Here is a 14321-nt window from a genome sequence, read left to right as displayed (position 1 = left end):
CAGACAGAGAGAGCCCGGGGGGGGGGGGGAGAAACAGAACGAGAGAGGAGGAGGGAAGGACGGAGAGAGAAAGGAGGGGAAGAGGAGCAGAGAGATACACGGGAGGGGGAGAAACAGAGAAAGAGAGGGGAGGAGGGAGGGAGAGAGAAAAGGAGGGGAAGAGGGAGAGAGAGTTTGGGGGAGAAGCAGAAAGAGAGAGGAGAAGGGAGGGAGAGAGAGAAACTGTGGGAAGAGAAACAGAGAAAGAGTAGAGTAGGGAGGGAAGGGAGGAGGAAAGAGAAAGGGGGAAGAAGGAGAGAGGGGGGTAAAAACAGAGGAAGAGTGAGGAGGAGGGAAGGAGGAAGAGAGAAAAGGAGGGAAGAGGGAGAGAGAAAGATGGGGGAAGAAACAGGGAAAGAGATAGGAGGAGGGAGGGAGAGAGAAAAGGAGGGTAAGAGGGAGAGAGAGATGGGAGGGGGAGAAACAGAAAGAGAGAGGAGGGAGGGAAAGAGAAAAGGATGGGAAGAGAGAGGGAGGGACACAGGGGAGGAGAAACAGAAAGAGAGGAGGGAGGGGAAGGGAGAGAGAAAAGGATGGGAAGAGGGAGAGAGAGAGAGACACAGGGGGTGGTGGAGAGAAACCGAAAGAGAAAAGAGGAGGGATGGAGGGAGAGAGAAAAGGAGGGAAAGAAGGAGAGTGGGTGGGAGAAACAGAGAGGAAAAGGAAGGGAGAAAGAAAAGGAGGGGAATAGGGAGAGACATGGCGGGGGGGGGGGACGGGAGAAACAGGAAGAGAGAGGAGGAGGGAGGGATGAGAGAAACACAGTGGGAGGGGAAACAGAGAAAGGGAGGAGTAGAGAGGGAGGAAAGAGAGAAAGGAGGGGAAGAAGAGAGAGAGATGGGGGGAGAAACTGAAAGTGAGAGGAGGACGGAGTGGGGAGGGAGAGAGAAAAGGATCGGAAGAGGGAGAGACAGACAGAGAGAGGCATGGGGGGGTTGAAACAGAAAGAGAGAGGAGGAGGGAGGGTGGGAATGAGAGAAAAGGAGGGGAAGAGAGAGAGAGAGTTCGGATGGGGAGAAACAGAGAAAGAGAGAGGAAGAGGAGGGAGGGAGAGAGTGAAAAGGAGGGGAAGACGGACAGAGAGTGGGGGAGAAACAGAAAGAGATAGGAGGGAGGGGGAAGGGAGAGAAAAAAGATGGGAAGAGGGAGAGACAGAGAGAGGGGGGGGGAGAAAGAGAAAGAGAAAAGAGGAAAAGATGGAGGGAGAGAGAAAAGGAGGGAAAGAGGAAGAGAGACAGACAGGGAGGGAGAAACAGAAAGAGAGGAGTGAGGGAGAGAGAGAGAAAAGGAGGGGAAGAGGGAGAAAGGGGGGAGAAACACTGAAAGAGAGGAATAGGAAGGGAGAGAGAAAAGGAGGGCAAGAGGGAGAGAGAGACTGAGAGGTGGAGAAACAGAAAGAGAGAGGAGGAGGGAGGGTGGGAGAGAGAAAAGGAGGGGAAGAAGGAGAGAGAGAGATGGGGGGTGGAGAAACAGAAAGAGAGAGAAGGGAGGGAGAGAGAGACACGGTGGGAGGAGAAACAGAGAAAGGGAGGAGTAGGGAGGGAGGAGAGAGAGAAAGGAGGGTAAGAAGAGAGAAATGGGAGGAGAAAAAGAGAAAGAGAGAGGAGGAGGGAGGGAGAGAGAAGAGGGGAAGAGGGAGAGAGATTGGGGGTAGAAACAGAAAGAGAAAGGAGAAGGGAGGGAGAGAGAGACACTGTGGGAGGAGAAACAGAGAGAGTGGAGTAGGGAGGAAAGGGAGGAGAGAGAGAGAAAGGAGGGGAAGAAGCAGAGGGGGGGTAAAAACCAAGAAAGAGAGAGGAGGAGGGAAGGAGGGAGAGAGAAAAGGAGTGGAAGAGGAAGAGAGAGACATACACAGGGGAGAAACAGAAAGAGAGAGGTTGAGGGAGGGAGGAGAGAGAGAAAGAGGGGAAGAAGAGAGAGAGATGGGGGGTAGAAACAGAGAAAGAGATAGTAGGAGGGAGAAGTAGGGAGAGAGAAAAGGATGGGAAGAGGGAGAGAGAGATGGGAGGGGGAGAAACAGAAAAAGAGAGGAGGAGGGAAGAACGGAGAGAGAAAAGGACTAGAAGAGGGGGAGAGATGGGGGGAGAAACAGAGAAAGAGATAGGAGGAGGGAGGGGGGAGGGAGAGAAAAAACGATGGGAAGAGGGAGAGAGAGATGGGATGGTGAGACAGAGAAAGAGAGGAGGAGGGAGAGAGAAAAGGAGCGTAAGAGGGAAAGAGAGACAGGGAGAGACACGGAGGGGGGGTGAGAAACAGAAAGAGAGAGGAGGAGGGAAGAATGGAGAGAGAAAAAGACTGGAAGAGGAGGAGAGATGGGGGAGAAACAGAAAGAGATAGGAGGAGGGAAGGAGAGAGAGACACTGTGAGAGGAGAAACAGAGAAAGAGTGGAGTAGGGAGGAAAGGGAGGAGAGAGAAAAGGAGTGGAAGAGGAAGAGAGAGATACACAGGGGAGAAACAGAAAGAGAGAGGAGAAGGGATGGAGAGAGAGACACTGTGGGAGGAGAAACAGAGAAAGGGAGGAGTAAGGAGGGAGGAGTGAGAGAAAGGAGGGGAAGAAGATAGAGAGATGGGGGTAGAAACAGAGAAAGAGATAGTAGTAGGGAGGGGGAGGGAGAGAGTAAAGGAGGGTAAGAGGGAGAGAGAGATGGGAGGGGGAGAAACACAAAAAGAGGAGGAGGAAGGGAGAGAGAAAAGGAGGGTAAGAGGGAGAGAGAGATGGGGGAGAAACAGAGAAAGAGAGGAGGAGGGAGGGAGGGAGAGAGAGAAAAGGAGGGGAAGAGGGAGACAGAGTGGGGGAGGAACAGAAAGATAGATGAGGGAGGGGGAAGGGAGAGAGAAAAAGGAGGGAAAGAGGGAGAGATTGATTGGATGGGGGAGAAACAGAAAGTGAGAGGAGTGAGGGAGAGAGAGAAAAAGAAGGGAAGAGGGAGAGAGTGATGAGACAGGGGGAGAAACAGAAAGTGAGAGAAGTGAGGGAGAGAGAGAAAATAAGGGAAAAGAGAGAAAGGGTGGAGAAACAGAAAGAGATAGGAGGGAGGGGGAAGGGAGAGAAAAAAAGATGGGAAGAAAGAGAGACAGAGAGAGGTGGGGGGGAGAAACAGAAAGAGAAAAGAGGAGGGATGGAGGTAGAGAGAAAAGGAAGGAAAGAGGGAGAGAGAGATGGGATGGGGGAGAAACAGAGAAAGGGAGAGGAGGAGGGAGTGAGAGAGAAAAGGAGGGGAAGAAGGAGAGAGAGACGGGGAGGAGGAGAAACAGAAAGAGAGAGGAGGAGGTAGGGAGGGAAGGAGAGAAAAGGAGGGGAAGATGGAGAGAGATTGGGGGGAGAAGCAGAAAGAGAGAGGAGAAGGGAGGGAGAGAGAGAAACTGTGGGAAGAGAAACAGAGAAAGAGTGGAGTAGGGAGGGAAGGGAGGAGAAAGAGAAAGAAGGGGAAGAAGGAGGGGGGGTAAAAACAGAGAAAGAGTGAGGAAGAGGGAAGGAGGAAGAGAGAAAAAGAGGGAAGAGGGAGAGAGAAAGACGGGGGAAGAAACAGGGAAAGAGATAGGAGGAGGGAGGGAGAGAGAAAAGGAGGGTAAGAGGGAGAGAGAGATGGGAGGGGGAGAAACAGAAAGAGAGAGAAGGAGGGAGGGAAAGAGAAAAGGATGGGAAGAGGGAGGGAGGGACACAGGGGGTGGAGAAACAGAAAGAGAGAGGAGGAGGAAAGGAGGGACAGATAAAAGGAGGGTAAGAGGGATAGAGAGAGACACGGGGGGTGGAGAAACAGAGAAAGAGAGAGGAGGAGGGAGGGAGAGAGAGAGAGAGAAAAGGAGGGGAAGAGGGAGAAACAGAAAGAGATAGGAGGGAGGGGGAAGGGAGAGAAAAAAGATGGGAAGAGGGAGAGACAGAGGGGGGGAGAAACAGAAAGAGAAAAGAGGAGGGATGGAGGGAGAGAGAAAATGAGGGGAAGAGGGAGAGAGAGACACGGAGGGAGAAACAGAAAGAGAGAGGAGGAGTGAGGGAGAAAGAAAAGAATGGGAAGAGAGAGGGAGAGACACAGGGGGTAAGAAACAGAAAGAAAGAGCAGGAGGGAAGGAGGGAGAGAGAAAAGGAGGGTAAGAGGGAGAGAGAGAGACACTGGGGCTGGAGAAACAGAGAAAGAGGGAGGAAGAAGGAGGGTGGGAGAGAGAGAGAAAAGAAGGGTAGAGGGAGAGAGAGGGGGGTAGAAACAGAAAGAGATAGGAGGGAGGGGGAAGGGAGAGAAAAAAGATGGGAAGAGGGAGAGACAGAGAGAGGCGGGGGGGGGGAGAAACAGAAAGAGAAAAGAGGAGGGATGGAGGGAGAGAGAAAAGGAGGGAAAGAGGGAGAGAGACAGACAGGGAGGGAGAAACAGAAAGAGAGAAGTGAGGGAGAGAGAGGGAAAAGGAGGGGAAGAGGGAGAAAGGGGGGAGAAACAGTGAAAGAGAGGAAAAGGAAGGGAGAGAGAAAAGGAGGGGAAGAAGGAGAGAGACTAAGAGGTGGAGAAACAGAAAGAGAGAGGAGAAGGGAGGGAGAGAGAGACAGGGTGGGAGGAGAAACAGAGAAAGGGAGGAGTAGGGAGGGAGGAGAGAGAGAAAGGAGGGGAAGAAGGAGAGGGGGGGAAACAGAGAAAGAGAGAGGAGGAGGGAGGGAGAGAGAAAATGAGGGAAAGAGGGAGAGAGAGACAGGGAGGGAGAAATAGAAAGAGAGGAGTGAGGGAGAGAGAGAGAAAAGGAGGGGAAGAAGGAGAAAGAGGGGGGAGAAACAGTGAAAGAGGAAAAGGAAGGTAGAGAGAAATGGAGGGGAAGAGGGAGAGAGAGATGGGAGGGGGAGAAACAGAGAAAGAGAGAGGAGGAGGGAGGGAGAGAGAGACATGGTAGGAGGAGAAACAGAAAGGGAGGAGTAGGGAGGGAGGAGAGAGAGAAAGGAGGGGAAGAAGAGAGAGATGGGGGGGGGGGTAAAAACCGAGAAAGAGATAGTAGGAGGGAGGGGGGAAGGAGAGAGAAAAGGATGGGAAGAAGTAGACACACGGCGAAGGGGGGAGAAACAGAAAGAGAGAGGAGGAGGGAGGGAGATAGAGAAAAGGATGGTAAGAGGGAGAGGCAGACAGAGAGAGCCCGGGGGGGGGGGGGAGAAACAGAACGAGAGAGGAGGAGGGAAGGACGGAGAGAGAATAGGAGGGGAAGAGGAGCAGAGAGATACACGGGAGGGGGAGAAACAGAGAAAGAGAGGGGAGGAGGGAGGGAGAGAGAAAAGGAGGGGAAGAGGGAGAGAGAGTTTGGGGGGAGAAGCAGAAAGAGAGAGGAGAAGGGAGGGAGAGAGAGAAACTGTGGGAAGAGAAACAGAGAAAGAGTAGAGTAGGGAGGGAAGGGAGGAGAAAGAGAAAGGGGGAAGAAGGAGAGAGGGGGGTAAAAACAGAGGAAGAGTGAGGAGGAGGGAAGGAGGAAGAGAGAAAAGGAGGGAAGAGGGAGAGAGAAAGATGGGGGAAGAAACAGGGAAAGAGATAGGAGGAGGGAGGGAGAGAGAAAAGGAGGGTAAGAGGGAGAGAGAGATGGGAGGGGGAGAAACAGAAAGAGAGAGAAGGAGGGAGGGAAAGAGAAAAGGATGGGAAGAGAGAGGGAGGGACACAGGGGAGGAGAAACAGAAAGAGAGGAGGGAGGGGGAAGGGAGAGAGAAAAGGATGGGAAGAGGGAGAGAGAGAGAGACACAGGGGGTGGTGGAGAGAAACCGAAAGAGAAAAGAGGAGGGATGGAGGGAGAGAGAAAAGGAGGGAAAGAAGGAGAGTGGGTGGGAGAAACAGAGAGGAAAAGGAAGGGAGAAAGAAAAGGAGGGGAATAGGGAGAGACATGGCGGGGGGGGGGACGGGAGAAACAGGAAGAGAGAGGAGGAGGGAGGGAGAGAGAAACACAGTGGGAGGGGAAACAGAGAAAGGGAGGAGTAGAGAGGGAGGAAAGAGAGAAAGGAGGGGAAGAAGAGAGAGAGATGGGGGGAGAAACTGAAAGTGAGAGGAGGACGGAGGGGGGAGGGAGAGAGAAAAGGATCGGAAGAGGGAGAGACAGACAGAGAGAGGCATGGGGGGGTTGAAACAGAAAGAGAGAGGAGGAGGGAGGGTGGGAATGAGAGAAAAGGAGGGGAAGAGAGAGAGAGAGGAGAAGGGAGGGAGAGAGAGACAGGGTGGGAGGAGAAACAGAAAGAGATGAGTGGGGAGGAAAGGGAGGAGAGAGAAAGGAGGGGAAGAAGGAGTGGGAGCGGTCGGGGGGGTAAAAACAGAGAAAGAGAGAAGAGGAGGGAAGGAGGAATAAGAAAAGGAGGGGAAGAGGGAGAAAGAGATGGGGGGAGAAACATGGAAAGAGATAGGAGGAAGGAGGGAGAGAGAAAAGGAGGGGAAGAGGGAGAGAGAGATGTGAGGGCGGAGAAACAGAGAAAGAGAGAGGAGGGAGGAAGGGAGAGAGAAAAGGATGGGAAGAGAGAGAGGGAGAGACAGGAGGGAGAAATAGAAAGAGAGAGGAGGAGGGAGGGAGGGATGGAGAGAAAAGGAGGGGAAGAAGGAGAGAGAGATGGGAGGGGGGATAAACAGAGAAAGAGAGAGGAGGGAGGGAGAGAAAAGGAGGGGAAGAAGGAGAGAGAGATGGGAGGTGGGATAAACAGAGAAAGAGAGAGGAGGGAGGGAGAGAGAAAAGGAGGGGAAGAGGGAGAGAGAGGGGGGGTGGAGAAACAGAGAAAGAGAGAGGAGGGAGGGAGAGAGAAAAGGAGGGGAAGAGGGAGAGAGAGATGGGGGGTGGTGGTGGAGAAACAGAGAAAGAGAGAGGAGGATGGTGGGAGGGAGAGAGAAAAGGAGGGCAAGAGGGAGAGAGACAAGGGGGTGGGAGAAACAGAAAGAGAGGAGTGAGGGAGAGAGAAAAGGAGGGGAAGAGGGAGAAACAGATAGAGAGAGACATGGGGGGAGTAGCAAAGATAAAATAGGGAGAGAGGGAGAGAGAAAAGGAGGGGAAGAGGGAGAGAGAGACACTAGGGGGGAGAAACAGAAAGAGAGGAGGAAGGAGAGATAAAAGGAGGGGAAGAGGGAGAGGGGAGAGAAACAGAATGAGAGAGTAGCACGGAGGGGGGAGGGAGAGAGAAAAGAATTGGAAGTGGGAGAAACAGACAGAGAGAGACACTGGGGGGAGGAGAAACAAAGATAAAAAAGGGAGGGATGGAGAGAGAAAAGGATGGGAAGAGGGAGAGAGACACTCAGAGGGAGAAACAGAGAAAAAGGAGGAGGGTGGCAGAGGGAGAAAGAAGGGAAGATAGACATAGAGGCTCAAAGACAGAGGATGAGGGAAGGAGAGGGGGACACAAAGACAGCATGAGACAGGAGAAACACAGAGACTGAAACACACACACACACAGAGTTCCCATACAGTGATGGCCTTTTCAATGGGGAGTGTGTATTCAGGGTATGAATACATGCCTGAAATAACCACCTCTGGATATAGGTACATGAGAGTATATGTGAAGAAAGGGAAGTTGGAAATAACATTTGAAGTGAGAAATGGCCTGACTGTGTGCCACTTCCCCTGGGTCTGAGCTGTCTAGATGTCTTCACCCTCCACCTTGTGGCTACTTTATTTCTTCTACCTAGTTTTGAACCCCAGAACAGGTCGGAGGTTTCCAGGATCCTCTGGGCCTGCTCTCAGCCTAGGGCCACATTTGGCTGCTAAGAGTGGGGCCTGGTGGGTTTCCCAAGAAGCTGCTCATCTATTTAGTGGGGTCTATGTGGTTCTGAAATGACAGTGTAAGATTATTTAGGATAAAAACATTTCCTCAACCTCCATGCCAGTTGAATTCTTTCATGAATAAAGAATATCGTAGGGCCTTATCCATATTTCCTCTTTTCACCATCATCTTCTTATAAAAGTAGTCTGAAAAAAGAGAGGATTAGCTAGAGGTAACTGCTGCAGTTAAACTACTTAGTGACTAGATATCACAGGGCTCAGACATGCCATTGCCAGGCAGAGACTAAGAGAAACTGAGGTTCAGGGGCAAAGAAGAGGACACGAAAAGCTGCTTCCCAAAAGGAACTGAGGCTCCATTTTTTTTCCTGTCCAGATCTTTGATCTTAACAATGTGGAATGAACTACCAAAGCAGAAACTCCATCTACCAACTGAGATCATCACCCAATTGGTAACTTCTAGTCTTAGAGGGTTGCCTAGAGCACTGGGAGCATCAGTGACACGCCTGGGGTCACACAGATAGAGGCTAATTAGAACCCGGGGCTCCTTTATCCTACTACCCCCCACACCCCCAGCTTTTACATTCTAGCCAAAGGAGACAACTTGCTGGCCCTAGCCACAACCCACTTGGTGCTATTGCTCATGTTCTTCTGGGGCCTCTGACAGCCAATGACACATCACAGATGAAGAAAAGCAAGGCTTAGACCAAGTGAAATGACAACTATGACCACACAGCTAGTCATGTCCAAGGTGGGAGCAGAACCCACGTGTTCTGTATTTCAATAAGTGTACTCTCTGGGAGGACAAATAGAACCTCCCTCCTCCTCTCTTCCCCCTTGTTCTCTTTTGGGTGGCTTAACTGTTGACAGTGTTTACTCATGAGTAACGCATCAGAGCAGGGCCCACATACACACACTACCCCCCCCCAGCTCTTCCCAGTTCTGTTTCCATTGTCCCTTTCCTGGGTAGGTCCCTCCTCTCTTTTTCCCTTGGGTCTATGACAGTTCTGCCAAATGTAAACAGAAAGGGGATTTACCTGGATCGATATTTGGACCATAGAGGCTTTGCAGATCAAACAGCTTGTCATCAAAGTCCATATCTATATCCAGGTCAGCTGCCTCGTCCTTCTTGGCCGGGTCATCACTGAATATCATAGGAGCTAAAAGTACTTTTGGTTATTTGTCTTGAAAATAACATGATTAGTCAAACGACACAATGGCATTCCCCCCCCCCCCCCCATTAAAGCCATTGGCTGGGATAGGAGCGTGATGACCATTTCGGCCCAACGATTAGTCTGGTTAGTTTTTACTCACCGGAATAAATTGAGGCTATATGGAGAAGATATTCCATTGAAAGAAGAAAAAGAAACACCCAACGGTACTTTGGTAAGGAATTCATTGTTCTTAACCTGTAGAAGAGAATGGAATTTCAGAATTAGTAAAGTCTGCTACTTATCCCTGCTACAATAGGCTTTAAACCAGTCTGAGATGTTCTCAGGTCTTAGAAATATCCAGCCTTTTCCCTGACTGTCTTGGCCCTTAACTGATCCTCCTTTATGATGTCATGTTCTAATGACCACTCCCTTGAGGCTGGACTCCAGGTTGTCATGGTGAATAGAACCAAGCCAAAGGGGGCCTTCGAGCAGGGCCAATGGCTCCAAGCTCTGAGCTTTGGTGCCTTCTAGGCTGCCTGCCTGTATGTATGTACCCCCTGTGCTCTCCTCAGGATTACTTGGGTGCCCTGGGAAGTAGATACTCAATAAACTAGTCCCAAATAAGCAAAATCATTTGAGGAATAAAAATGCATCTAGACAACAATTCTCCTTAGGTCAATGATCCAAGGACTGTACCTCAGTGTGGCTGATACCTCTGAGATGGCAAAAGGAAGGAAATGAAAGCAGATGGGGAAGGTCCTGGTAGTTATGGATACGGGGAAGGGGTCTAGGGGCTCTTCTTTACTTCATCCCATGGTTTGATGATGGTACCCAGTTCAATTGCATCTTCGTACCTTACCATGACTACAGTGACTAAGGGAATACTTTGAATTGGGTTGGATTTAGTATTGGTGATTTAACGGTCACCACCTCCATCTGCTGAATTGGGGAATTGGCTCTGTTCAGAGAGATGCTCTATTCCAGAGGTTATTAACCTGGCATCTATGGTTTTACACTAGGTTTTGGGTTGTCTGGGAAAAATGTCAGCTTTATTTTCAAGGTATGTGTAAATGGAATCAGGCATTTCCTTCAAAATTATTTAAAAGTATTAATTAAAAAACCCCTTACCTCCCCTTCTTAGAATCAATACTATGTGTTGGTTCCAAGGCAGAAGGCTAGGCAATGGGGGTTAAGTGACTTGTCCAGAGTCACATAGCTAGGAAGTATCTGAGGCCAGATTGGAACCTTGGCCCACCCATTCCTTAGCCTGGCTCATTCCACTGAGCCACCCAGCTGCCTCCAAAATATTCATTATTTTGAGGAGTACCGTAAGTTTTTCCAGTCTGCCAAAAGGTTCCAGGACTACTTCAGTTCAACCACTTCTTTTACACAGGAGGGAAACTGAGGCCCAGAGAGGGGAAATGAACATGTCAGGACTTTCATCTATGTCTCCTGTCTCATAAATCATGCTGTTTGCTGGTATAATTGACTTTCTGAAACTAGGTACACCTTTGTTTCTCGTGCAAACACTTGTGCTCTGTAATGGTGGGAGATTTTAAGTCTGATTTTTCCTAGCCCCCCAAGAATCTATGAAATGGCTTAGGGAAGGGGCATCTCTTGGGTCTCCAGAATTGTAGTTTCTATAGGAGTATTTCATTCCAAATCAAGAAGTGGTAAATTCTTTTGGAATTTGAATCTAAAAGAGAGTCACCTAGTCAGCGCTATAATACGATGTGACCTTTCCTTCCTTCCTTCCTTCCTTCCTTCCTTCCTTCCTTCCTTCCTTCCCTCGTTCCTTCCTTCCTTCCTTCCTTCCTTCCTTCCTTCCTTCCTTCCTTCCTTCCTTCCTTCCTTCCTTCCTTCCTTCCTTCCCTCCCTCATTTCCTCTCTTCTCTCTCCCTAAGTGTCCTCTTTTCCACTGTCTTTTAAAAGTGGCAGGGTTTATGGCATTTCTAACTGGGTTAAGAAAAGAGAGGCCCAGATTGAGCCAAACTGAGACACTAATACACATTTACTAATACAATTAGTCCTTACAACAACATGAAATACTCATATCAACTTAGTTATATAATTTTAATATTAATACCAAATACTTCTTATTGAGTAATTCTCAGTATTAATACTAAACACTCCTTATTCATGCTTATAAAAATTAAGTGCTTGCCTGGCAGAGAGGGCAGGGCAGGGTACAATAGTGACAACCCCTAATCTGAAATCCAGAGCTCTTTTAATGACTTTCTCTCATTAGCTGGTAGTCATTTCTATAGTGCTTCTATGTGAGAGATGTAGTTCTTGGCCATAGGTCTCGTTTCCCCCAAATGCACCATGCACCAACTTGGACAATTCAATTTTGAATATAACAGTGATACATCAAGTTATATTTTTCTGAGCTCTCTTAAGCCTCAAGTTCAGAGTGGCACCTTTCTTCGCCCTTTCTCACTTAAGTTAAAAGAAAACATGATTATATTTCAAGTGACACTTTAAAAAGTAGTGCCTCACAGGGCAGCTGGGTGCATTGAGAGCCAGGCCTAGAGATGGGAGGTCCTGGGTTTAAATTTTATCTCAGACACTTCTTTTTTTTTTTAATTTTATAGTATTTTATTTGTTCATTTCCATGCATTTTTCATTAAAGACAAAGATCATTTTCTTTTCCTCCCTCCCACCCCCCGTGGCCAACGCGTGATTCCACTGGTATCATATGTGTTCTTGACTTGAACCCATTGCCATGTTGTTAGTATTTGCATCAGAGTGTTCGCTCCGAGTCTTTCCTCTGTCATGTCCCCTCAGCCATTGTAGTCAGGCAGTTGCTTTTCCTTGGTGTTTCTATTCCCTCAGTTTGTCCTCTGCTTTTGGATAGTGTTTTTTTCTCCTTGATCCCTGCAGATTGTGCAGGGACATTACACCACCACTAATGGAGAAGTCCATTATATTCGATTATACCACAGTGTGTTTGTCTCTGTCTCTGGTTCTGCTCCTCTCGCTCTGCATCACTTCCTGGAGGTTGTTCCAGTTCACATGGAAATCCTCCACTTTATTATTCCTTTTAGCACAATAGTATTCCATCACCAACATATACCACAATTTGTTCAGCCATTCCCCAATTGATGGGCATCCCCTCATTTTCCAATTTTTGGCCACCACAAAGAGCGCAGCTATGAATATTTTTGTACAAGTCTTTTTGTCCATTATCTCTTTGGGGTACAAACCCAGCAGTGCTATGGCTGGATCAAAGGGTAGACATTCTTTTATCGCCCTTTGTGCATAGTTCCAAATTGCCCTCCAGAATGGCTGGATCAGTTCACAACTCCACCAGCAATGAATTAATGTCCCTACTTTGCCACATCCCCTCCAGCATTCATTACTTTCCATAACTATCATGTTAGCCAATCTGCTAGGTGTGAGGTGATACCTCAGAGTTGTTTTGATTTGCATCTCTCTGATTATAAGAGATGTGGAGCACTTCTTCATGTGCTTATTAATAGTTTTGATTTCTTTATCTGAAAACTGTCTATCCATGTCCCTTGCCCATTTATCAATTGGGGAATGGCTATCTCAGACACTTCTTAGCTGTGTGACCCTCGGCAAGTCACTTGACCCCATTGCCTAGCCCTTACCACTCTCCTGCCTTGGAACCAATGCACAATATTGATTCTAAGATGGAAGGTGAGTGTTAAAAAAAAGTAAGCCTCAGTATAACCGAGAGACAGTTTACATGATAAAATGGGCTAAGTGGGACCAAGAGACCTGGGTTCTAGTTCTGAAGAGCTAGAAAGAAAGAACATTTTATTTTTTTAAAAAATTTATTTCATTAATTTTCCCATTTCTTTTAAAAATTCAAATATATTTTACTTTCCCAATGCCACATAATCATTTTTGAGATAGGTTTCCCAAAGTTATAAGATCCAAATTGTCTCCCTCCCCCCTCCATGGTAAGCAATTTCATCTGAGTTATACATGTATGATCAAATAAAACATACTTCCATATTGGTCAGTTTTAATAGAATATCCATATAAAACCAAAACCCCAAATAAAACTGTAAATAAACTCATGTGATCTGCATCTGAAAGAGCATTTGTTTTTTTTTAAATTTTACTAACAAATTTCCACATAAGTTTTCTGAAGAAATAGATATTAGATGGTTTTATAATATGATAATACAAGGGATTGCCTGCCTTCTTGGGGAGGGAAAACCTACGGGTTTTTGGACATAGCTAATCCGTGAGGATTTGTTTCTCTTGGATAAGCCTATTTATTATCTATTAATAAAAACCACTGTTGGCATGTTATATTTTCTTCTATGCATAAACAGTAACCAAAAAATAAGTTTTCCAAAGTTCCTATTATTTCCCTCCCTCGGTCCCTTCCCCTTCCCTCCTCCCGTGCTGGCAGGCGCTGCAGTCAAAGATATTTCTGCATTATTCGCTTGTCAGAAAGCCCCCCCCCCGCCCCCCACCGCATGTACCCAGGTAAGTGAAAAACCGTTTGCGTTCGAACTCGAATAGATCTTTCTCTGTCCTTGGAGAGCAGCGGAGCCCACCCCATCCCACGGGATCCCGCCCACGATACTGCTGCTCTGTGTACAGAGTTTTCCTGGTTCTGCTTCTTCCACTCTGCATCAGTCCATAAAGGCCTTTCCAGCTCAGAAAGTATTTATTAAGCGCGGATTGCGCGCCAGACACCATGCTAAGCGCCGAGCGTGCAAATGCAAGCAAATAAGCCAGTCCGTCCCTGCCTTCGAAAAATGGGGTAAGACAGCACTTACTTAAAGGAGCTGGAACGGGTGTGCTCAGTGAGGTGAACTGCTTTGGAAGCCTGGACCAAAATGTAAAGGCGAAGCCCAATTTTGGGCGGGGCGCGGGGGGGCGGGGCAGGGCAGGGCAGGGCAGGGGAAGAGGAAAGAAAAAAGGAAGGTAACATGTTAAAGCAGCTACTGTGTGCCCCGCGCCGTGTCAAGCACAAGCGCTTTATACTCAATTATTTGATCAAGTGGGGGGGGGGATGTTATTATTAACCGCATTTTTGGAATAAGGAAACTGAGGCGAGCAGAAATTAAGCAACTTGCCCCAGTCATGCGGTTCACAGTTTCCAAGGTCACGTTTGAATGCGGAGCGGACTCCAGGCTCAGCATTCCGTGCACTATGTCGCCCTCTAGCGCCTCTGAATAGAAAGTCAAGCTCAAGAAGAGCGCACATGGCGCTAACCTCAAGGGGGTTTTTGCCCTAAGGAACGTGTCCCAGAGCTCCTTGGAAAGCTGTGCTGCCTTCTTGGAGATCCAGGACTTTCTGAGCCACTCACATGAAGCCCTTTACCCAATGCTGTTCAAAAGCATTAGGGAATTTTTCTTGTCTTTCCAAATGAACTGACTAGCTATACGACTTCGAGCAAGGGGCTGCCTTTCCTGGGGCCTCAGTTTCCCCAACTC

The 14321-nt window shown here is 48.4% G+C and overlaps 1 protein-coding gene across 1 annotated transcript in view; it reads right to left on the bottom strand.

The window, feature by feature from the left end:
• Positions 1–13723, bottom strand: part of LOC103101901 (uncharacterized) — a 34519-nt gene extending 20796 nt beyond the window's left edge. Inside the window, exons 1-4 of the mRNA XM_056808718.1 lie at positions 13662–13723; positions 9059–9153; positions 8782–8904; positions 7841–7933 (exon numbers count right to left, since the gene is read on the bottom strand). Of these exons, the coding sequence (XP_056664696.1) occupies positions 7841–7933; positions 8782–8904; positions 9059–9143 (301 nt within the window). The 5' untranslated portion in view covers positions 9144–9153; positions 13662–13723. The remainder of the gene's footprint in view (positions 1–7840; positions 7934–8781; positions 8905–9058; positions 9154–13661) is intronic.
• Positions 13724–14321: the final 598 nt, after the last annotated feature.

This window comes from Monodelphis domestica, chromosome X (genome assembly GCF_027887165.1).
Source record: "Monodelphis domestica isolate mMonDom1 chromosome X, mMonDom1.pri, whole genome shotgun sequence".
Lineage (NCBI taxonomy): Eukaryota > Metazoa > Chordata > Mammalia > Didelphimorphia > Didelphidae > Monodelphis > Monodelphis domestica.
Note: the sequence above shows the minus strand (reverse complement) of the source record. Positions and strands in the feature narration are given on the sequence as shown.